Source organism: Chaetura pelagica, unplaced genomic scaffold, assembly GCF_000747805.2.
Source record: "Chaetura pelagica isolate M959 unplaced genomic scaffold, ChaPel_1.0 scaffold319, whole genome shotgun sequence".
NCBI classification, from domain to species: Eukaryota; Metazoa; Chordata; class Aves; order Apodiformes; family Apodidae; genus Chaetura; species Chaetura pelagica.
Window position 1 is genome coordinate 1 of NW_009954410.1, and position 25204 is coordinate 25204.

General features: G+C 36.7%; 1 protein-coding gene across 1 annotated transcript in view; it reads right to left on the reverse strand.

The window, feature by feature from the left end:
- Positions 1-441: 441 nt before the first annotated feature.
- Positions 442-25204, reverse strand: part of DPY19L1 (dpy-19-like 1 (C. elegans)) — a gene marked incomplete at its 3' end in the record, with an annotated part of 43883 nt that continues 19120 nt past the window's right edge. Inside the window, exons 8-19 of the mRNA XM_010004363.1 lie at positions 23744-23835; positions 21604-21703; positions 20286-20363; positions 18252-18338; positions 16727-16786; positions 14211-14291; positions 13397-13498; positions 12587-12658; positions 9347-9396; positions 8144-8168; positions 6926-7045; positions 442-616 (exon numbers count right to left, since the gene is read on the reverse strand). Of these exons, the coding sequence (XP_010002665.1) occupies positions 442-616; positions 6926-7045; positions 8144-8168; positions 9347-9396; positions 12587-12658; positions 13397-13498; positions 14211-14291; positions 16727-16786; positions 18252-18338; positions 20286-20363; positions 21604-21703; positions 23744-23835 (1042 nt within the window). The remainder of the gene's footprint in view (positions 617-6925; positions 7046-8143; positions 8169-9346; positions 9397-12586; positions 12659-13396; positions 13499-14210; positions 14292-16726; positions 16787-18251; positions 18339-20285; positions 20364-21603; positions 21704-23743; positions 23836-25204) is intronic.

A 25204-nucleotide genomic window follows, 5' to 3' on the forward strand; every position in this document is an offset into this window, starting at 1 on the left:
TTGGAATTCTCTTCTAGCAAAATTATGATCATTGATCCACATACAGGTCCCATGTTATGTAAATTAAAAAATTGGACTTTATGACAACAACATTTTTGTTGTAGAAATACTACATCAGTGGCAACAACTGATTCACATACAGGTCCCATGTTATGTAAATAAAAAAATTGGACTTTATGACAACATTCTTGTTGTAGAAATACTACATCAGTGGCAACAACTTCTAGACTGGCAACCTGGAGTTGGACAAATCAAGCTTTCAGTACTTTTTTCACTTGAGTGAGCTTCTACACAGATGAATACATGTGACTAAACCACAGCTTTAGGATAGACCAAGGCAAAACCAAAGATAGTAGCAATACCTCTGCAGTCATTCCTACCAAGTTCTTTTGTTACATCTCCCATTAAATGAGGAGCATCATACGTTATTAAATAATTTACCTTGTCTAGTACTGACTTTTATCCACTCTAAAAGTTCCTCCTGTGGCAAATTGCTAAATTCTCCCATGATGTTCCACTGAGCTTGAAGGTTTGCTGATCCCTCTATTGCCATCAATGCTAAAATGGCAAAGACCAATGTTTTGGGCTGGATTTTACAGAAGAGCCATCCAAACAACTGAAATGCAAGAATCAATTAATTTCTACACAACAATTCTGTAACTTTATATGCAGTACAATAAATTCTTATTTCTCTATAAGGAACCTAACAAGTATTAAAATATGAAACATCACTGCTATTGCTTCTCCACATAACTCCAGCAAGATCTCATTAGAAGCATTCATGTTTACAGAATACAGGGCATTATATTTGTAATTTTGGAAAAAAGAAAATAAATTATATTAATGTTGCTTTTAAAGTTGTAGTTCAAATGTGAAATTCTGCAAGTAATAACACTAACTGCACTTTTACAGTATTTTATCTATTTACATTAAGAGTTTCTCACTGTAGTATATGGATTATAGATAGTACTGCAAACTTCCAAAAACATCAGAAAAGCAGACTTTGGGGGTTTGAGACTGATGTTGATTTATATTCTACTCTTCCCTTTCTATAACTGAAAAAAATGTCCCTATCTTTTTTTTTTTCCTAAAGAGAGTTTGCTGATGACTCTAAGCAAATACTCATAAATACGGGAAATGGGTAGTTAAGAAGAAAAAAAGGACCAAATTTACAATGTTGAAGTTTAATTTGAGCAAGAACACTATCTCATCCATATCTGACCTAAACATTAAGTAAGACAAGGTATGAACTACTTTTTTTCAAGCTATTGTTAACTAGAAGTAAAGCTTCACGTTTCATAAATATAAAACCTGTACATTCTCTTTGCTTTCAAAATTTCCACCCAGGACAGAATAATTCCTCCCAACCAAAAGATGAAATGTAGGGATGTAAACAGTTATCATTTTTTTTATCCATCAGGTGCCACAAGCTGCAACATTAAGGTAACAGAAAGGAGACAGATTCGTGCTATGGGCTGAAAGAACACAACATACAGAATTCCTTTTCCATGTGCAGAATAATTCTAGTATGTATTTTTGCCTGTTTGGTTGTTTTTTGGTTTGCATTAAAAATGTCCATCTTGGGCTGATTGTTCACTAGTAAAATGATATCTTTTTTAAAGAGAGCTGATTAACAGCTTTCAGTAGCCTCAAAATAAATTAGTTATACTAACATACCACTGGCAGGTCAACTTCCATGGTCTGCTAGAAGAAAGCATAGTGTTGACCTTGACAAGGTCAAGTGTAGAGTACTCAGATCTGGGGAAGAACAACCTAAGGTACCAGTACAAGTTAGGTGGTGACATGCTGGAAAACAGCTCTGGGGAAAAAGACCTGGAAGTCATGGTGACAACAGGCTGACGATGTGCCAGCTATGTGCCTTGGCATGCCAAGAGGGCCAATGTCATCCTGGAGTGCATTAAAAAGAGCGTGGCCAGCAGGTTGAGGGAGGTTATCCTCCCCCTCCACTCTGCTTTGTGCAGTTCTGGGCTCCCCAGTTCAAGAAGGACAAGGAACTACTGGAGAGAGTCCAGCACAGAACCATTAAGGGACTGAAGCATCTACCACATGAAGAAAGGCTAAGAGAGCTGGGTTCGCTTAGCTTAAAGGAGGCTGAGGGGGGATCTCATAAATGTTTATAAATATCTAAAGGGTGGGTGCCAGGAGTATGGGGTCAGACTTCTCAGCGATGTCCAGCAACAGAACAAAGGACAGTGGTCACAAACTGGTACACAGGAGGTTTAACCTAAATATAAGAAAATACTTCTTTATTTTGAGTGTAACAGAGCACTGGAACAAGATGGCCAGGGAGGCTGTGGAGTCTCCATCCCTGGAGACATTCAAAACCCACCTGGACATGTTCCTGTGTAATCTGCTCTAGGGGATCCTGCTCTAGCAGGGAGGTTGGACTAAGTGATCTCCAGAGATCTCTTCCAACCCCTACCATTCTATCATTCTGTGACCTAAATTACATGTGATAATTACATATGCTAAATTTGCTTAAATTTTTCTTCCATCTGTAAAAACAAGTTGTTGTTCCTTGACCTATCATTTATGCAAACTTTTAAAACTTAATATAAAGTGTAGCCAGTACTAATAAGTTTTTTGGCCACAAGTCCTACATCCCTCTTCTCATCTCCCTCCATCGCAGCAATTCTTCTGAATCGATACCGCACGTACAGTCTGCTTTTCACCCTCAAAATGCTACGTCAGCTCAGCAGCCAGCAGGACAGAAGCAGCTCACTAAAAACCACTTGATATTTTCCTAACTACAAAAAAAAAAGTTTTATTATTCCTTTTCTTGTTGAAGTTAGAGCAGCCTTTGAAGTGGTCCGATCAATAGCGACTCAAGAGCCTGACAGGGCCAGTGTCTCTCATGCTGAATGAAGGCAGTCACAAATTAACTGGAAGATTAGCAGCCACTCCCTCGTAAAGAGGGGGCACATCAGTCAGATTGGAAAAAAATCTGGCTTGTCTTTTACAGGTATGAATCAGCACCAACCTCAGGAAGACGCTGAACATGCAAAAGAACCTTCACTGTTAACAACACAAGGGAATTCTATTTTTACTTACATTGTTTACCTGAAGTTGGGTACTCTTGAACACAGGTATGTACTTCTCCCAGTGCCCAAGCCAGGGCCAGGATAATCACAGGCCTTATTACATGGAGAAGCTGGTCATTTATCACCTTCTGCTCCAAACAACTGTCCAAACTGCAGTGATCTAAAGCCTTACCTTCCCTAGCATTCAAGACCTGTTATCTTTCAAGCCAACTACGCTTCTATGATGCTGCAAGAGGGCAAGAAAAGTCACTGGACAGGAGCCATCTGCTCCAACAGAGGCAACTCCCAGAATAGTTATTATCTGTGTTTGTAAGCCTCCTGAGAAGCTTACTCTCACTCTACAATCGTAGGAAGCACCAGAACCACCGAAGGGCCAAAATGCAGATGTGAACAGAAAAAAAAAAATAAAACACTGATAAAATACTCTGAACCTGTACTTCTTCCAATATTCACACAGTGATAACATATGGCATCCTTTAAGATGTAAAACACGATTACCAAAAGCAACAGTTCTCATTAAGTGGCCTGACAACCTTAGCTGCAGTACTAAAACCCACAATGAGCCAAGATTAATTACTGCAGTGCCATTAATCAGGTGCTTCAAAACAAAGAAAGAAAAAGATCACAAGCCAAAAGCTTTTACTAATTTGCCATGTAGTGGCTAACTTACTATACGGGGAAAAAAGCAAGTGGGGCTATGTAGTAACAGAAATCATTCCTAGCAGCTCATCTTTCAGATATTACCAGTTGCAAGGTATTTTCCCTATCTTTTAGAGATTATTTCTTTCCATACTGGGGGGGGTGGGGAAAAAGGCAGTTCAGATTTTTTTTTCTTCAAATGTCAGAATGCTGAGAGGCCTTATTCTGTGGCACAAAATCATACAGTAATACTTTTAGTTCTAAACTTAGTTCTAAACTCTTTGTCCACTGGAAAATTCTAAAAAAAAAAATACTTCAGTATTAACAGGGTAGAAAAGCCCAAAATTTTTTTTCTAGGAACATACAGTTAAAAGAAGAATTAAGAGCAAACTAACTTTGGACATCATTCATTTATCTTGTAATTTTTCTCTAGAAACCGCATGTTAAAAAATAAAATAAAATCTACTTTCCTCTCTTTTTGCCTTTGTGACTTGTAAAAAGCAACTTCATTTCAAATTACTCAGGAACACCTCATGAAAGCTTATTTAGAAAAAAGTGATCACAGTGTAACTGCTATTATTTAAACAAGCAGACCACCTAAGAGGACATCACACTTCAATAACTACCTAAAAGCTGGGAAATATCATAAGAACACCTGTGAACTTTACAGAACTGCAAAAGTGTAGAGGAAATTAAATTTAAAATTAAGTCCCAATACTCACTTACAAGGTGAATAAAGTTACTTTTAAAGAGCTTTTGACACTTTTAAAGCATTTTATTATGGTCACTGTACAAATACCTTTGACGTTGGCAAACACTCAGAACTTCTGTCTATGCCAAGTAACAAAATGGGCATCGAGAAAGTGATGAGAACATTTAAGCAGATTGATACTGTGCAGCTTGTCCTCCCCTGAAAGAACATCCAGGGAAGCAATCCTGTTTTCTGGGAAACAATCATTTGTTCAGCTGCCTTAACAAGGGACAGCTTTCTCTTCTTTGCATAATTCTGTGTCCATTGTTCTGTAGATAGTAAACTGTCTTGACCATACAACTCATGCACTTTTAGGACAGGCTTCAACCACAGATATTGTGGAAAAAACATGTATCGGCATTTAGTTTGTATCATACCACATACGCACACAGCAGCCAAGAAAAACACTGTACAGACAGTTCTGGCACTCTGGATTTTGAGTACTGAACTCAAATTTTACTCTTCTATTTCTTCAGTTTTCAAGAACAGCAAACCTAATGACTAAGGCTGCTGAGTAAAATGCTAATTTTCTTCCCCCACCATTCCTAGTCACATATTTTTCTCTTTTCCTGCTTCTGTATTATGTCCGCACCAGTTTTTAGCACTAGTCTTTCTCCCACTCATCCTCATGGTAGAGTTCTCCATATAGAAATTTTCATAAGTCTCCTACCTCATCTTCCCAATTTGTCTTCTTAGTAATCTCAGCTCACTGTTAATCATAATCTTTCACTCTTTCAATAGGAGATACTTCATGTGATCTAAGTAACACTTTCTACAAAATCACAGCACAGTTGAGGTTAAAAAGGGACCTCTGGAGGTCATGTGGTCCAGCCTCCCTGCTCAAGCAGGGCCACCTACAGTCCACTGCCCAGGACTGTGTTAAGACAGCTTTTTGATATTTCCAAGGATGGAGACTCCACAGTCTCCCTGGGCAACTTCTGCCAGTGCTCAGTCACATTCACAGTGACAAGATGTTTCCTGATGCACAGCAGAAACCTCCTCTGTTTCAGTGTGCAGACCCATTACCTCCTGTCCTGTCACGCCACCACTGAAGAGAACTTCTTTACATCCCCCTTCAGGTATTTGTACACACTGGTAAGATTCTCCCCTGAGCCTTCCCGTCTCCGGACTGCACAGCTCCAGCTCCCTCAAGCCTTTCCTCCTAACAGAGATGCTCCAGTCCCTTAATCACCCCCACAGCCCTTTGCTAGACTCTCTCCAGTGTATCCATGCCTCTCTTGTACTGGGGAGCCCAGAACTCTAGTTGTGATTTCACCACTACTGAGTAAAAGGGAAGGATCACCTCTCTCAACCTGTTCGCAGCACTAATACAGCCCAGCATACCACTGGCTTTCTTTGCAGAAAGGATAGACTGCTAGCCCATGTTCAACTGGTGTCCACTGTAACACCAGGTCATTTTCTGCAATGCTACTTTGCAGATGGGCAGCCCCCAGCACATACCGGTGCCTGCAGTTATTCCTTCCCAGGTGCAGAACTTTGGTGAGTCCCTTTGTTGAACTGCATGGGGTTCCTGTCAGCCAATTTCTCCATCCTGTTGAGGGCTCTCTCCATGGCAGCACACTGCTCTGGTGTACCAACTTGCTGAGGGTACACTCTGTCCCATCATCCAGACAATTAAATAAAAAGACACTGAACAGGACGGGATCCAGTACCCACCCCTGGGATACACCACTAGTTACTTCAGTAAGACTTGGTAACACTGATCACCTTTCTCTGGGCTAAGTTCAGCCAGTTTTCAATCTACTTCCTTGTCTGCTACCCAAACAAAGGACTGCTTACCCTATTTTGCTACAGCTGCAAAGCTCCTAAAACAGCTATTTAGATACAGATTTGATCAAGTTCACTTCTCAAAAACACAGACACTGAACATGGAAAGACAATTTTAAGACCTTGTATATCTGGAGAAAATATAGTAACAGATTATGTTATGGGTGATTTCAAGCTAGGAAAATTAAATCTGAGTCAGGTATATACTTTTGGCTTTTAAGGCTGTAATGTTTTCAACATGCAGGACTTTGAAACTATACCTTCAGAAAGATTTAATAGACAAAAAGTATTGAAGACAATAAGCTCCTAAGAACTGTGAAAACAAACTGTAAACAGTCAAATACTGTTTGGATAAAACTAGTAGTCAATAAAAACTTTCAATAACATAGAAACATGTAAATGCAGTAAAATCTAGTGTATGTCTCCCTATGCTCAAGCTCAATAAAAAGCACTAACTCATAATAATACAATCAGACAAGTCGCATAAAACAAGACACTTGCTTTATTTGGGGTGGGGGAGAATGGAACTTTTGTAACCATATTTTTTGGCAGGCAATATAAACTATTTTATGTTTTAACTGATACATTCAGATTTAGCAACTACACACAGAAATTTGCTTTAGAACAAATATCTAGTTAATACTACAAGTACTGATACAGCTACAGGTTTAAGAAGAGACCTTACCTGTTTTGAGCACACCAAGGAAGCCATAACACATAGATGTGGTGTCAAAAACAGTTTTAGTCTCATGATTAGAATTGCTAGGACACTGTATGCCACCAGCTGCAATGCATGATACACCAGCTGAAAAAAAACACCAAAAAACCAAAAAACTAGAGAAGCATAGTATTTGCATACTTTTCATTTGTGTCTTAAAACATACATCTTAATTATCAGCATAGCTGAAGTAATAAGGTTGTCTGAAAAAGAGTCCAAGTTAAAGATCTTCACATTTCAGATAGTGATAAGGACTTCCTGTTATCTTTTTTCTAAAGTGTGTGTAGCATGCTCAAGTATGGACCAACAGGAAGGATAACCATATTAACAATAAACCCAAAAGGAGCTGGAGAAATGGCTAGCTATGCAAAAGATCCTGAAACAAACAGGCAGTATCATATTTAGAATTTCTTGTATAACCTCTTCACGGAAGCAAAGAGACTTTCCAATCTAATACCTAAGTATCCAAGTATGAAATGACTCACTTCAGTATAGGCAGACTGCTTTAGGATTCTCTGAAAACATTAAAAAGCATGAGATGACACTCACCACCCCTGACATTGAACACACAGAAGTGCTGTGGTAAATTACAGACACATTTCTGCAATCACAGCTTTTATCTAATTGATTTATTATCGTATTTTCAATGGCATGAGAGCTCTCTCATAGCACAAACCATAAATAAACTGCTGTTAAGAAAGTTTTGCACTGCCCTTGCTGACCTACTTCAAATAAATAACCACATAAGCTGCCATTCATATGTTTTTTGCACATTTTTATTAAAAGAACCACATGCAGAATTATTCTCATTATGTCCTATTTCAAATCTGAATTTTAACATTATCTGCCATTGAAGCCCCAGAAAAGGAACCAATCTCCTTCTTAGTCTATATGGGGAAAATGGAAGGTCCAGCCTGGTTTGTGTCTTTGTGTTCTGCTACAGCTAAAGCCCAAAAGACTCCTCTCTTGCACCACCACTCCACCATTACCTAGTATATTTTTGTGTTCAACATTCCAGTTATTCTGGTGACATATCACACCCAATTTAAGAGGAGGGACTAAAAGACTCAATTACTAACCTTCAAATAAACCACGTATGAGGATCATACCATTGCAACCTGTATTTCAATTTTGGGTATTCACACTACCATACGAATAAAATAGTGCAGAAAAAAAACATCTTACCTCACCATGGTTAAAACGTTCCTCTCTGAATAAAAAACAGAAAATCCCATTACTTGATTATGTACTACAGAAACAGTGCTTTCTCTTTGAAGTCATCTATAGTGGTTCTAAACAACTAAACTAATCCAGTAAGCATGAATCAGCACCCACACAGATTTCTTTCCTCTCTAAAACAAGCTTTGAAATATACTACAAATCAGTAACTATCCTCCTCAATCCTGAGATCTATTTGAAAATCTGAAAATTAATTTTAGCATTTTTTTAATTACTTCCACAAATTATTTCATACACAGAACAGCTTATTTAGAGAATTAAGCTTCAGTAACATAAAAAACACAGAGCACTGGTATTTAAAAAGAGTCAGTCATTTACTTAGATACTACAGAGGCTTTCAAAAAAGAATGTGAAAAGAGTCAAAATAATGTATATCTGTTGTTGTCCAAAAACATCTGTGAAAACAGGATACTGAATCCTGCTCACATCTGTTGAAATTTCAATAATGACTATTAGGCTATGGAAAGCAGAGATCACTGACATGATCAGTGATAACTTAAAAAAACCCCAAAACAAACAAAAAGAACCAGGACGCAAAAAGACACGTGAGGAAAATTTCAACACTCAGATGGATAAATTGACTGCTCTATTTATGATCAACAAGTGATGCCAAATGACTGTGACAAGTAAAGCATTTAAAAATATTTTTATATTTTAAAACTAAGTTATAATATATATTTATAATAAGTATAAGTAATACACAGCATAGCAATTAAGTATAAGTAATTAAAATAAATTTATATAAAAAATATATACTAAGTATCATATATGTTTTAATATATATTTTAAAAATAAGTTTAATATTGTTGGGACCCCTTCCTAAGGATGAAACTCAAGTACCTCTATAAGCTAGGAAAAAAGAATGGGGAAGACAGAATTTGCATTCACTGCTTACACGAGAAAAGTGAACAGGCACATAAATATTGGTTTACGAACAGAGCAGAAACATAAGTCATTAAATAGAAAATTTGAGGGTAAAAGAGTTATGATCCTATAAAAATAGAGAATATATCCATTAGTTACTGAACATAATTCATCCTTCAAAAAGGACCAATATAAGGTATAATTCTGTTTTATTTAGCATACAGCAAATCAAATAGACTGCCATCAGAAAATTCAGTTTTACATTAAAAAGAAGACAATATTTACCTTTCATATTGGCCTGCCTGAGATAAGACCCATATAAGATATTTAATTGCCTGATGAAAACAAGAGCCAACAAAAAATATGAATAAGCTTTTAAAATAATTCTAAAGCATTTTCAACATTTGCTAAATTAAATTACACCTGGGTAATATCGATCTGAAATAATGCTAAGATAACGACATGCAACGTTTTAGCTAAAAATCTTGAGGATGCTTAATTAGCCAGGCAGTTGGCAGTTATCCCATCTGTTCCTGTGTAAACTGTTACGTTGTTTTCACACAAATTATACATAATCAAATTTACAAAAACAGTTACAAACTTCAGTTGTAATACTCATCAGCTAAGTGACAGGAATTTTTTTGATGCTTAACATCAAAGAAAGTTTTACCACTGGCTCATGATTGATCCACTGCAAAAACCTCTGTAAGAGAACTCAGAATTTTAAGCAAATATTTTTGAAAACTTGTATCTAACTGCATTGGGTTTATATGGCAAGGTTTTAATAGCTGGGGGCCTGCAGACTTGGCTTGTGTGAGAAGTGACCAGAGGCTGCTGCCATGTCAGACAGAGGCAGTTTCAGCGACCTTCAAAATGGATCTACCACTGGCCAAAGCCGAGACCACCAGTGTTGCTGGTGGTGCCCCTGTCGATAACATGTTTAAGAAGAGGCAAAAAAAACACGCAGCAGCTTTAAGAAACAGCAGTGTGAAGAATGGAAGAGAAAATAACACTGCAGACATGAGCAGTCAGTGAAAGAGGGGGATGAAGTGCTCCAAGCGTGGAAGGCAAGATTCCCCCACAGCTTGTACATCAGCAATGAAAAAAAGAGCCAGAGAGAATCTCTGTCCCTTACTGGATGCAGGGGGGGAACACTGCAACCAAGGATAATACTTAATGCCTTCTTTGCTTCTGTCTTTCATAGTCACACCAGCTCCCCGCAGGGTGTTCAGCCTCCTGAGCTGGAAGATAAGGATGGAGAGAACAACAAGCCACCCACAATCCAGGAGGAAGCAGTTAATGATCTGCTTCTGCACCTGGACACACATGAGTCTATGGGGCTGGTTGGGATCCACCCAAGGGTAATGAGAAAGCTAGTGAGGGAGCTCACTAAGCCTCTCTCCATCATTTATCAATGATCCGGGTCAACAGAGAACATCCCAGATGACTAGAGGCTGGCTAATGTGATGCCCATCTACAAGAAAGGCTGGAAGGATGATCCAAGAAATTACAGGCCTGTCGGTCTGACCTCGGTACTAGGAAAGATAACAGAGAGGCTCATACGACAAGTGCAGGGCAGGCAGGGGCTCAGGGCCAGCCAGCAGGGGTTTATGAAAGGCAGGTCTTGCTTGAGCAACCTGATCTCTTCTTATAACCATGTGACCCACCTTTTGGATGGGGGGGAAGACTGTGAACATTGTCTGCCTGAACTCTGCTAAGGCCTCTGACAAGGTCTCCCACAGCATTCTCCTGGAGAAGCTGGCAAATCATGGCATAGATAAGTGTACTTCTTCACTGGGTAAAATATTGGCTGGATGGCCAGACTAAGAAAGTTGTGGTAAAGGGGGTCAAATCTAGTTGGTGGCTGATCACCAGTGGTGTCCCTCACAGTGTTCAGTTTTGGGACCAGTCTTGTCCAATATCTTTATCAATGACCTGGATGAGGGGATTAAGTGCACCCTCAGTAAGTTGGCAGATGACACCAAACTGGGTGGGAGTGTTGATCTGCTGAGGAGTAGGAAGGTTCTGCAGAGGGACATGGACAGGCTGAATTGATGGGCTGAGGTCAACTGCATGAGGTTCAATAAGACCAAGTGCTGGGTCCTGCATTTTGGTCACAACAACCACATGCAACACTACAGGCTTGGGGAAGAGTGGCTGGAAAGCTGCCCAGCAGAAAAGGACCTGGGAGTGCTAGTTGGCAGCTGGCTTAATATGAGACAGGAGTGTGCCCAGGTGGCCAACAAGACCAATAGCATCCTGGTCTGTATCTGGAATAGTGTGGCCAACAGGAGGAGGGAAGTGATGGTGCCCCTGTACTCAGCACTGGTGAGGCCTCACCTTGAGTACTGTGTGCAGTTCTGGGCCCCTCACTATAAGAAAGACATTGAGGTGCTTGATCATGTCTGGAGAAGAGCTACCAAGCTGGCGAAGGATCTAGAGAACAAGTCATACGAGGAGCAGTTGAGGGAACTGAGGATGTTTAGTTTGAAGGAGAAGAGGCTGAGAGAAGACCTCATCAACCCTCTACAGCTACCTGAATGGAGGTTGTAGGGAGGTGGATGTTACCCACTTCTTCCAAGCAAGTAATGACAGGACCAGAGGAAATGGCCTGAAGTTGTGGCAGGGGAGGTTGAGATTGGATATTAGGAAGAATTTCTATACTTAAAGAGTAGTCAGGCACTGGAACAGCCTGCCTAGGGAGGTGGCTGAGTCATCATGCTTGGAGGTGTTCAAGAAATGTGTAGATGTGGCACTTCAGGGCATGCCCTAGTGGCTGAGGTGGGGCTTTTTTTGTGGGTTTTTTTGTGGAATTTTTGTGGCTGTTTGTGTTTGTTTGGGTTTGTGTTGATGGTTGGACTTGGTGATCTCAGAGGTCCTTTCCAACCATGATGATTCTGTGATTTAGGTTTTCCACCTAAATGTGCATGAGGGACAACAGTGGAGCAGACGCCAACCTTGCAGCCTATGGAGGACCCCACGCCAGAACAGGCGGACGTGTCCTGAAGGAAACTGCAACACATGGAGAGCCCACACAGCAGCAGGCCTGTGGCAGAACTGTAGCTCATGGAGAAGCTCCCCCAAAAGCATGTTTTCGTACAGGAGCTGTGACTGGTGGGGACCCACACTGGAACAGTTCTTAAAGAACTGCAGCCTGTAGGAAGGACCTACTGGGTCCAGAAAGGAGGAGGTGGGGAAGAGGGGAAGACAGCTTTAGTTTTGTTTCTCACAATCCCAGTCTATTTTTATTGACAATAAATTAAATTCATCTTCCCCAATTCAGGTCTGTTTTGCTCACGACAGTAAATCGGTGACTGAGCTCCCTGTCCTTATCTTGACTCATGAGATTTTTCAACTCTTCATCCCCTTGTCCTGCTAAGGACAGAGAACAACAGCATGGCTTGGCAGGCATCTGGCTGCCAGCCAAGTTTAACCCACCATACCCATTTCAAAATAATGTGAACTCTTCAAAGAACCTAACAATTAAATTCAAGGTAAAGGTGATTCACTAAAACAATCACTTACCCTTTTGATGATTACCCCAAAAACCACCAGAACAACTGGTAATAGCAGTGTCTTTGTGTATCTTACTGGAGTCTACAATGGAAATACACTGCATTAATTGCTTTCCATTCACCTATAATTATTTCAATGATCGTTTTAAAGAAAACAATGTGTTCTCTCTCAAGTAAAATGTAAAATTTAAACATTCAACAAGAACAAAGCAAGCTTAAAAGAAACTCAAATTGAAACTCCACCCAGCAATCACACTATTAGTCATAACACTGGGGTCCACAAGCAAATTTATCATAGTTCTTTGGCAAGCCCCCTAGAGACTAGACAGTAGACTGTATCTCATCCAAATTTCAGTCCTATGAGTTGAGTGACCTGTATATGTTCTAAATGCGTCTCTAGATACTGATGAACTAAAAGAAATCTAATGCTCACACTAAGAAGCTTTGATGCTCTTCTGGAGTCTAAATCTACCACACAAGACCACTCTCTGCAGCTCTCACAACATTTTTTATCTACTCAAAACCAGCTACTCACAGTCACATAAAATCTTAATTTTCCAGAACTGTAACCTGAGCAAGCAATTGTCTCATTCAACAAGCACATTTAGATCCAAAATCAAAATACTGTTTCCTTTTCAGTTCATTTAAAAGCAATAAAACCAGTAAAATTCAGCTTAAGTTCACTGATATGTCAAACTTCATGAGTAAGCACTTGAACTTATGATAGCAGTTGGAGATAATGGCTCTCAGATGTTTAAAGTTATGAATTAAGATATAACAAAGTCTCCTCTTCCATAATAACTTATTTTGATCAAATTACCTCTTTTTCCATGAAGTCAAACTCTGCAGCACAGGTATACATTAATGTATCAAAATCCTTGTAGCCAATAAATTTTGATTTTAATATATTTCCTATATGAGCCTGGTAGGATATTAAAAAGAAAAAAAAAGCTGTAGTAAGCAAAACCAGTCCTATTTTCCACAACAAAGTAGTTTAAAAGTTTATGAAACATTTTGAGTAAGAAGTTTATACCGTATACAAAATTGTTGCAGTTATTGTAATCTATTTCCAGCATACTAAAAGACATCTCTGAGTGTAACACAGACTGGACTGTATAAAATAAAAAGCAGAAAAGCAGCAAAGAGTGTTAATGTTGCAGCTGGCTTCAACAAGAGTGTAGTTTTGCATACTCATATTTTAACATATGAGCTTCTTATCTTTAGCCCTGTGATCTACATCTGCAGGTAAGTTTTTAAGATTAGAAGCTGATAATAAAGAAGCTGAAGTGAGTGGTCCTAGTTACAAGCATTTTAAATCTGCCTTCTGAGGAAAGCGAACTAAGAAATTAAGATGTAGGTAGAAGATCCCCAAAATAAACAAAGCTCTATAATTACACATTTAAAAGCAAACACGCTAACTCAGTAGTAAAAACATTTTTCTTGTCACACACGTCAGCAGTAACATCTCAGAGTGATACTACATAATGAATGAGAAAGCAAACATGCAATCCCTTGACCGCTTCTGCAAAACCATCTTAGAATTTCAGGAAAGTATATTGGTAAGATGCCAAAATCAAAATATTAAGAACTACAAAATTTCTGAAAGACACCAACCAGATACTCAAAGAACTTACATCATCAGCTATTCCAAGTGCTAAAGAAGTTAGGTACTTCAAGGTAATTGTCCCAAATAACCAGGCAAATCCTTCAATGACCTTAAAAAAACCCAACACATTCAGAATGAAATAAATGTCTCAAGAGACATTTAACAAAACCTCTTCTTTTTTAAAAGGCTTAATAAATGTAGCTACTAGTCATAAACGCTGTTACCACCATTAAGTACAGTAATTTCTAATTACACTTCCCAAATTTCAGTATGCTGGGTTGTTTTTTAATTTTCTATTACAGCTGAAATAATTTTGTGCCACTGATTTGTGCACATGGCATTGTAGCAGAGGAGGTAACAAAGCTAACTTTAAAACAGGGGCAGCCTAACTGACAATTCTATCTCTTTTGCACACACTGATGTGTAGTCATTATTTCCCACCAATAGCTTCTCCAGATTATCAGATTGTACTACGCTGGTAATTCATACCTTTGGCAGAATTTGCTGATTTACAGTACCTTCTCAAGAAAACACCAAGTTAGAACTTGAAGGAAATACAAAGCAAGTATATACAATTCTTACTTTTAGTTACATATCACGTTTATCCCTGCACCAGAAAGACTAAATCCTTGGCAATCTAGCATAATCTAGTTCTTTATAAAACTGGATCAACTAAATAGGATAACCTGTCTCAGTATCTTACATCCAGGACCTGCAGGTGCTTTCAGAGATAACATCAAAACGCAAACTGATCTTTACCCTAATGTAACCAGGGCTTTTACGTGACAACGAGTTGCATTCAATCATCCCATTTAATGGCTGCAAACAAAACTAAATACTAGCAGGTACCTAATCCTTTTCTGGATACCTCTTTGTTAACTCTTTCTTCTTCCACACTATCTTTCCTCTCTTACAAGCTTATTGCTGCTAGCATAAGGGGCACTAAATGAACTAAAATTATACCCTACTTCTATTCACTGGCTTTGTCATATTTACCTTTATTTTTAAAGAGGCAGAATTCTAACATATTTTAACATCTCAGTGATTCCACAATAATAATTCTCTTCATACTCTCTCTAGGCAAATCGAATGGTAGTACATCAAATATCTTCATACTCTAGGCAAATCGAATGGTAGTACATCAAATATTATTTTCTGTTTTCTCTGAAGTTCCTTCTCCATGACGTTCATAACGTATTTTCCTTTTTGATGCCTGCTTAGTAATGAACTGATGCATTCAGACAACTTTTTATAAGAATACTAACATTTCTCTTATGAGTGACAAGGATTTATTTAGGATCAATTATTTTATACACAGGGTGGTAGTGATCTTCTTTTGGAAACTTACCATTTAACACCACCCTTTGCTTCTTACCTTCTAACTTCACACCTTATCCCATGGAGCTTATTTTCTTTTATAATTTCTGTTACCTATCTTCCCCAAAAGGTTTCTGAAATTCAAGTGAATTACATTCACCCACATGCCCTTATCTATATCCTTGAAGGAAGTCAAATACACTTCCAAGGCATTACTATTTCTCACAGAGGCTGTATCAGTTCTATCTTGTGTTTCACATACATACAGCCTTAACAACTTCATCACTGTTGAAGTTGTTCTTCTTTTACAAAAGTTAGACTTCCTGGTCTAGAGTTTCACAAATGCCTTGGATCTCCTTTTTTAAAACTGACATTGGATTTGCCTACACTTCCACTTCCCCTGGTACCACAGCTAACTACATTGGCAGTTTTTACATGCAGTGCAGTTTGATTTAGAATATAAAAGATTTTTTTAAAAAATTAATTCCTTTATAATAACTGTATGAATTCAATCCAGTTTTGCTAACAGTTTACCCTTATTTTAGTAAGAATGCTTGTCTTAAGCCAGGCATAGACTCTATAGGCTTCCAGGCATTTTTACAAGTTAATGCTACACCTCAAGCAGCAAGTTGTTTCTCATGTTTGATACAGTTGTATTTTATTTGCTATAGTTTTGGGAGTGTGTCCATGTTTGGACCTGACTTCTACTACCCTCAGACCTCAGCCACACACCTTACAGTGTTTTGCTCTGACTTGTTTCCTTATTATACAAAACATCCCAAAAAAAAAAAAAATTAGATAGGATACATTTTAGTGAATATTTAATTCAGTATCTTAATCTCCATTTCTGCTAGCACTGTTAGCCTTTTACTTGCCTTTTCTAAATTGTCCTTTATTTTAAAGATACTTTCATACACAACTTACATTTTGTAAACATGTTTAAGTTGGTAATTTAAAACTGTATGTGTTGCCATCTGAAGGCTATTCCAACTTGCTGATACAAATACATGTTTACACCCTTTTTCTTCCTTCAGTAATTTAAGAACATTATTAATTTAAGATATTTCTGGAATATGGACAATTGCTTAAAGAGAATAGTTCTGCTATATTTGATTTTCAACTGATAGATTCAACTGATAGAAACTAAACTAGAAGTTATTTCTGTGTTTTAGTTTAACAAACAGTCATAGTTCTTTTGTGATATTCAAGATATATGAAATTCCTTACCCATATATGGACTACTCTTCTGCCACTTCTCAAGACTTTCGGCCTCAATTCAAGAATTCCCTAATAAAAAAAAAAATTAAAAAAAAAAAAATCAATGGACATTTTCAGGTAATATACAGTAACAACAAGATATTCTAGCACCCTGAATGAGGGTTTGGTTTTTGTTTCGGTAGCACCTATTGTACCACACAACTCTTAAAAACCCCTCCATAGTTAATGCAACCTGAAATATGAATTAATATCTAGCATTGTCATTTCACCCTGCACTGGCAAAACATGCCAACATAAAACCTCTTAACTGCAGTTCATCTACAATTAATGGAAGATTAGCTCTTCTCCTTAACAAGTGAAATTTTGTGTTATACTGCTGAAAGCTTCTTTAAATCAAAGCCAATAGGAAACTGAATTATGTCTACTGCCATGAATGACAAGGAACATCTGAAGCAATGAATAAATTACTGACAGCATAAAACAAACAATTTTCAAACAAGGCAACAGAATACGGGGAGTGGGAGGAGTTATTTGTATTTGTCTGTTTCACATTATGTTCCTCATTCTTTGACACAAGGAAGACTCATTTTAAGCCAATTTGATGAACAATGCAATCAAGAAAAACTGAAAGTGAAAAGCTTTCAGAAACCTAATCAATGTATGTGACTGAGGCCACTTACAAGCACTCAAATAGTAAATATTTTTTCCAAAACAGAAAACAGGCAAGCAAATCAATGTACCTGCACTTGCTCTATTATTACAAAAGCTGATACAAGAAACTAGAGTGGGTTTATAACAAGGAAACTATACTACAACAAATACCAGTATCCAAGACAGCTTATTGTTGGTGCAAGTGAGAAATTACCACTCTTTTGACAATGGACAAAATAAAAACAAAACAACACCAAAAATTCACTGAGCTCACCCTAAGGTTCTAGAAGCAGCAAAAAGAATCAGAAATGGAGATGATTTCTACTGTGCTAAAGTGTATCTGCTCACACAATCATATCTCCCATTTCACTTAAGAGAAACTATATGAAACTGAAAGAGGTTGGGAGTTGTTTTTCCTATTTAAGGAAAAATTAAGACAGTGAATTATATAGAGTACTTGCACTAACATGGCAGTATGACTCAGTAGTTTCAAGTAGTCTTAAACGATTCCTACATATGTTTTAGTAATTTGTTCTGCATTAGCAGTTTAACAACTAATAAAGAAGCATTTAGAACAAACTCCTCCTTGCTCAAATTCTTGTTTCACAATTACTGTACCCCAAAAAAATCACTTTTATTTTTATAAAAAGAGAGTCATAAAAACAAGAGAACTGAGCCTTTAACGGATTTCTCTTAAGATGAGGTCTTGGTGTAAAACCATGATTTTTTTAAATGAGCATTTACACATTCTCCAAATATTTTTAAGGTAAGATTTCTCAACTATCTATTAATGCAGAAGTTTCACATTTTACATCAATACATTTATAACAGGACAGCATAAGAGTCTTACCATGTCATACAATTTTTTTCTTAAACAACTTACCCAAATAACTAATAAAGATGCAGCATAATACGATGTCAATAACATTGAATTACCAAACATGAGAATAAAACATACTAAAAGAGATACCTGAAAGAAGAAAATAACTACATTTAAAAGAGAAAAGGTAAGAAAGCACAGAAATTACATTTAAAGCTGCCGACACAAGGTAAAGACAACTATTTCACATCAAGTGCAAATTGATACTCATCTTACAGAAAACACTGTTTAAAACACTGTTCTGAAAATATTTATTATAAGGACTTAATGCCAACAGGCAGCCAACTGTAGACCACGATGTTCATTTATATTTTACAAGTACTTATAGACAAAAAGATCATATCATAGGACTAACTCAGCCTAGGCAATATAACAGTTAATTTTTTTAAGTTATTCCTAGCATATTGGTTTTTTTCTAATTATTGTATTATTTCTCCATCCTCTTTGCTATCTTTCAGAATCTTGGACAAACATTAATACGTTGAATAAAATGCTTCTGTCTTCTTCCTTCCAAACAAAAAAGCACATACTTAAAATACAATCATCACCAAAGTCAAGGAAGCAGAACTCTCTTTGATCATATGCACTCTAACCATGTGATGTTTAAAGTCGAGACTGAAATGCATCTTTTATCTGCCACCCTGATCTCCTGCTGTGCTTTCTTTTTAATAGAAAGCAAGACGAATTACATTTTCTAACTTGGAGAGTAAAATCAATGATCTCTGTCTTCTTATATACATAGGAATAAGGAAAAATAATGTAGTTACTTAAAATATGCAGACTTTCGTACTCCTCTCCTCACATAGTTAGACTTTCATTTTTCACAGAAAAGTGAGGGGTAATAAAAACAAAGCATCACAAAACAAGGACTGGCAGTTTACCCAGCCTCATCAAGCTTTCTCTCTAATGTAACTTGTTATCTAAAATAGGCTTTTCTACAGCACTTAAGCACCAAAATTATGATATATCTATTGACATAAGCCAAAAGGCTTAAGAATTTCATCCTGCTCCTGTCAAAAAATTACTAAACCTAGATGCTTATTTGCAAATTTTCCTTGTAAATCTGACTGGGAACAAGCACTTGGCATCCCAGGCTTGTTACTAAAAATCAGTTGCATATACTGCCTTTATCATTTACTGTATTTCAAAATACATTTGAAAACATACAAAATACAGTTTAGCTCAACATTTCTTTCCTGGGGTAAACATTCTTTTTTGCCCACTGAACGGAACAATTTTACCAAAAAGATATTTTTAAACACAATGATATTTCTAAATAAAAGTTGTTTGTATCTTCTTACATATTTAAAAGATAGTGTTGCTTCAGAGACCAAAATTCCCGATAGCAAAACTTGATTATTAACTTCAAAAATTAAAATCAGATGTATTACACAGAAACCTACATCCTTTTTATTTATCATCTCCTTCCTTTGCTGACTTTCTCTCCCAGTTTTGAAAAAAGCTTTTCCTCAGATCAATAATTTATTTTCTTTGTATTCCTTCTTAAATACCTCCCCAAATAGTTCAACCACATCTTTGAGTGTTCAAGAAGACAGCAGTCTTCAAAACCTAATTCCAGTTGGGTTTCTTCCCCTACAAAGAGCCTACTCTCTAATTTTTACTTACTAACATATCATTTTTTTGTTTCTGCTAACTTATGGCATGAGATGAATGCTGCCTTTTCTGTGTTTTATTGCTTATGTTCCATTACTTAGTATGTTTTCTAGTCTGTTTTCTGAGACTTTATCGTCAAGTCCATGGAATATAGAGAGACATAAAAGAGAGGCAAGTATTGCTACAAATCCTTTAGGCTTTTAACTTTTCTAGAATTCAAAGATTCCTGTGTGCCACAAGGATCCTAGTTTCTGACACTGTGATATAAAATATATATAAGATCAAATATTCAAATTCAGGCCACTCCACCCCATATTATGGCATCTTTCCAACCACCTTGCAACTATGGAAAACACTTCAGTCAAACAGCTTCTTTTGATGCTCTAATCTCTGGATTTAAGGTTTTTTTTTTAAAAGTATTACCATATGAACCACGAGTATCTTCTGTAATTTGCAGGAATCAATATAACCCATAATGCACACAGCAAATAATGAAGCTATCTAGAATCAAAAGCAAAAGACAAGTTAAAACAAATTGCAGTGATGGTGTACTCTTTCCAGCAGAATATACATTCATACCAAAAAAGTGGTTATGCAAATAATTGTTAACTTTTACTTCTACTGTTTTGCTAAGTGCATATTTAGGGATTTCATAATGGTTTCTTTCAAGAAACCTATCAGGGTGCTCTGAATAACAGTCATCAAACATATCTGAATAGTTGAGTAATAAGTAATTAGCTTTAAAAAATGCTAGTCATCAAAACATAGCACTGACACATCTTCTTTCACTCTTTGATGTAAAAAAAACCCAAACAAACAAAACAAAATACAAACCAAACAAAAACCAAACACCCACACATTCATTAACATCCTTTAACCTTAACTTTAACCTTAATTTGCTGCTGAAGAAAATGCAATTTATTGATTAGGCATCTTGCTAAAACTCACATGGCAAATTAATGAAAAGATTAATTGAACCTGCAATTTCAAATTTCAGGCCCAGCATCTTATACAGGTTACAGTGATTAATTTCTCACAGCATTTACAGAATTTAATGGCTTCCTCTTCTGCAATTAGAAAGCTTGCATACAACAGCATATATTGATTGTTCAAAACTATCAACTCAAACCAAGCAACATCTGCTTCAAGTAAGACAAACAAGAGGTATGGAGACACAGATGGATTCCTATCAATTTAAACCCTAAGTGTTCTGTAGGACAGCACCCTAGTGCTCACAGTAGCATTTACTGTATTTCAACACCAGTTAAAGTTACCTCAACTGCCCAAACTCTCAGACACTAAGACCATGCCACTACTCACAAACTCATCAAAATTAAACAGGAAATCATGCAAAATCATGCCAGGTATTACATGCCATGCAAACATTGCTCCATTTAAAAACCTGGAATAGTCTAAAGAGATGCAAGATCAATGCCTTTTTAATTTTTTAATTTCAATATACAAAGTCTTTTTCTTGTTCTGCACTTGCTCTAATGTACTGATCTTAAGCTGGAGGCTGCTTTTAAGACAAAAGTAATTTTTTTAGTCCTGGACACAGAAGACTGAGAAGTGTCAATGTTCAACTTTAAATTTAAAGACCAGAAATGATCGATGTGATAAATTACAGCAAAACTGAAATCTGGCTAAAAGGAAAGCATTGACATAGTTGTGAATTCAATGCAAAGCAGTCAATTTGCTTAGATAAGACAAAGTGGTTATTTAGAGGTAAATATAGTCTTACCTGAGTTAGAAGAACAAACTGAGCAAACTGCCAGGGAAGCATGAAAAAAATATTAGAAATACACAGTGCAATCAAGCTTCCTGTATTAATATTCGGAATCCTTGGAAAAAAGAGACAGAACAGGCATCAGTAAGTAAAATTACACAGGTATTTCCATTTTATTGAAAAGTACAATAGAAAATGCAATAAAATTACTGTGGAAGTTAGCCAGTAATATTCATCAACTGCAAACAATAGTGCTCAAAAGTAAATTTAATATCTATTTCCTGTCAGTTTAAAAAAAATATAGTTCTGATGCTTAGTGTTTCTTAACTATTTGATGAGTCACTCATTATCAAACAAGTCTTTTGCTGGTAGCAGCCGACCTGTCAGTTCAGCGGTTGAGTATCTTGTAACTCAAGTTGTCAAGGTCAAAAGCATTTCTATTTCAGCTGGGATCACAAATATTCTCAGAACAGTCTGCATCTGAAAGAATCTTCACTCCTATTGCATTTCTTCCATATTTACTTTCTGCAACTCTCTACTAGCAAGCTTGAGTGAGGTTTCAGGGCAGAAGAAATTGACAAATAAATCAAACTCATCTTTAACAGCCCATCCTCTTTGTCCTCCTCTAAGTGTTACTTATTTAATCCTGTGTTAGCTTCACATTCACTTCAGAAACATGTCGTATCACTAACTGGTCTCCAACAGATAATACACCGTAAATATTCTGCTGTAAAACCTAAACCCAGACTACACCAGTCTCACCAGAATTTGCAAAATTTTCTTCAGCTTATGTTATGAAGCCTCAGTATTAACCTCTATTGGAAATCACACTAAATTCAAGTGTAGTGTATTAAGTAATATGTTAGATAAATGTGATGCAAGTGATACAAACAATGGCGAACTTCAGTTCTAGTCTCTGTTTCAAAGACAGTTCTATATTTCACTGGAAAACTAGACCTAGACCTAGCTATACTTAAAACTGCTGCTCTTGAAGCAGGAATTAAATCTGAGAAACGGAAAGTTAAAATGTTTTATCCCCATTTTGGAACCCCATTCTGAAATGTTTAGATTAAATAACAACTTCTCTTCAGTAAGAAGGCCCAAGTGCTATTTTTTGTACCAAGATTTGAAGAACTCGAGTGAATCTATCTAAAATAAGACACTAAGAAGTTTCATAATTATAAGCACAGAATATATGTGGTCTGCTCACTGTAACTTAAAAGTCTAATTTCCCCATGTTTTGTTTGACCTCACAATTTAGCATTAAATGAAGTATTTCTAATATGAAATCTAGCAATGACTCTACAAACTATTCCTCAGAATATTTTTCTAGCCAGTGTGTTATCTTTTCCTCACCTAAAACCCACGTTAGTGACAAGCAGAAACTATTTTTAGTTTAATCATCAATAACTACCAATCAGCATGACCTGATAAAGGAAAATCTGAGGTTATAAGCACACAGTTCAGCCAGATCATAAATACGTTATAAATCTGATACAAAAAGGTTGATGGAAAAGCTCACAAGTATCATGCTTATTTTTCAAAACAGAGGCAAGACAGTAACACAATCATGTCGCAAGCCAGAAACAACCTCGTAAAAGCAGGGCTACTGAACTCATGAGCATCCCTGCTTCAATGTAATTACATTGCTCTAAATCATTGAACTAGTTAATTAGACTAGTTAATTAGTCACAGAAAACTGCAAGAACATACTAGCTTATGGGTGCTTAGAGCATCCTCTGTTGCATAGCATAAGCTTATTCTAAGTGCAACCAACATACCACTCTCCAAGAGGGATAAAACCAATTGATGGAGTATCAGCTTGTTTCTCATGGGAAGGAAGTGCCATCAACCAAAAATTCTGATTTTTAGTTTAGATACATATTTGCCAAGACAGTAATTCTGATTGTTATTTTAATCATGTCTTCGAGTTGCAAAGGTTTTCCTTTTAATAAGTGAGTAATACGACTGCAGTTCTACTGGTGCAGCGTCTGCAATGTAACAGCCACAGGAAAGTTTCTATGTTAATGATATCATTGTTACATCACACAGAGGCACTTAAATGCATTTCTTTAAATATTTATTTAAAATAAATGTCCTGTGACACTCAATTATTTAAATCATTGTAAAGAGCTAAGTATAAATTGAGAAGTACCTGAGAATATAGGTCAAAAGCAACATCTGAAAAACAAGGAACGGGTATGAAAAACTTTCACGAAGTGGCGGAGTCCACATGACACGAGTGCACTAAAAATAAGAAGAGTCAGATTGTAACATTTGCTGATACATTTCCATAAAATGATGCATTTGTATTTCAATATTAATGAGGACAGATACTTCCAGAAAGCAAAAAACAAGTTATGTGATATTTTCTCACAAACTGAAGAAAAACTAGCCAGGAAGCAGAAAGGAAGGGGAAAAACTAAGTGGCTTCCAGACTAAATTCATACTGTTTAACTAAAATAGATCACTGCTTTTCCAAAATTAAATGTGGCAGCGACAGAATATCCAAGAAAAAAGCCAGGACAACAGCTGCTTGGTCCTGCTTCTCCTGAAATTAACAACTCTTTCAGGCAACTAAAACCATTCTCAAATTCAGTTAACTTGCCACACTTAAATGGAGAATGTGTGTGGGAAGAGGATCAGAAGAATAAAGCAACATTCTCTTCATTATGCTAGAGTTCTCTAGGTTATAAACATTTCACATCTCTACTAGCAACAGCACAGAAAGTATAAAATGTGAAGGTGCCCTCCCAAACAGGCCAGTAAAACTGAACACACAAAATTAAGCTCTTACTAAGCTTATACTAATTTACATTCTGCTCAAGCATAGTACAATGAAGTCAACTGAATAGCTTCTTCATTAATTTCTTGGTGTCCATGGTAAATGGCTCAGCTATAACTGTCATCTCCAATGTTTATATTCAGCTCTTTATGAAATGCTTGCAGATGGCAATAACCATCGAAAAATAATTACAAATTACAGAACAGCTTTGACACACATACACAAGGGCTCAAAATGGCTATCAATAGATGTGCACTAATAATTACAAGTAGGTTACTTAAAACTACAGGACAAAAATGTAGTCAATCATAATATGGATCAAAATTAATCTCTAAAAGCTTATAGGATATCGAGGCCAGAATGTTCCTTCTCTTTCACTCTTATATTCTTAAAAACATTTTTTTAAAATACTACTTTACCAAAGAAGTCACTAAAATTAAACAATTCCTTGCTTATTGTCTTGCTACTTCACAAATATGTTAAATTAACAGCGTAAAATAAATGTGTAGAAATAGTGTAAAACAGATGCAAAGTACAGAAGTCCATCACATTAATCAAATGCTGTCTAAAAGGCCTGTAAAAACTGCACCCTGATTGCCACTAAAATAAACTTTTCATAAACACAGACTAATGTGTTTTCTTCAGCTGGCTGCACAGATGTGATTAGTTAAAATTATTTCCTTATCAACAACTATAAACATGATTATTCTAAAGAACTGTAGTCTACTTCATTATTTATCAAGACTACAGCAACATTTACCAAATCTTTTGATACTGGAGGAGACAGACAGGAAAGAAATGAGTGCATACAACCATAAAAAGAAAGCATTA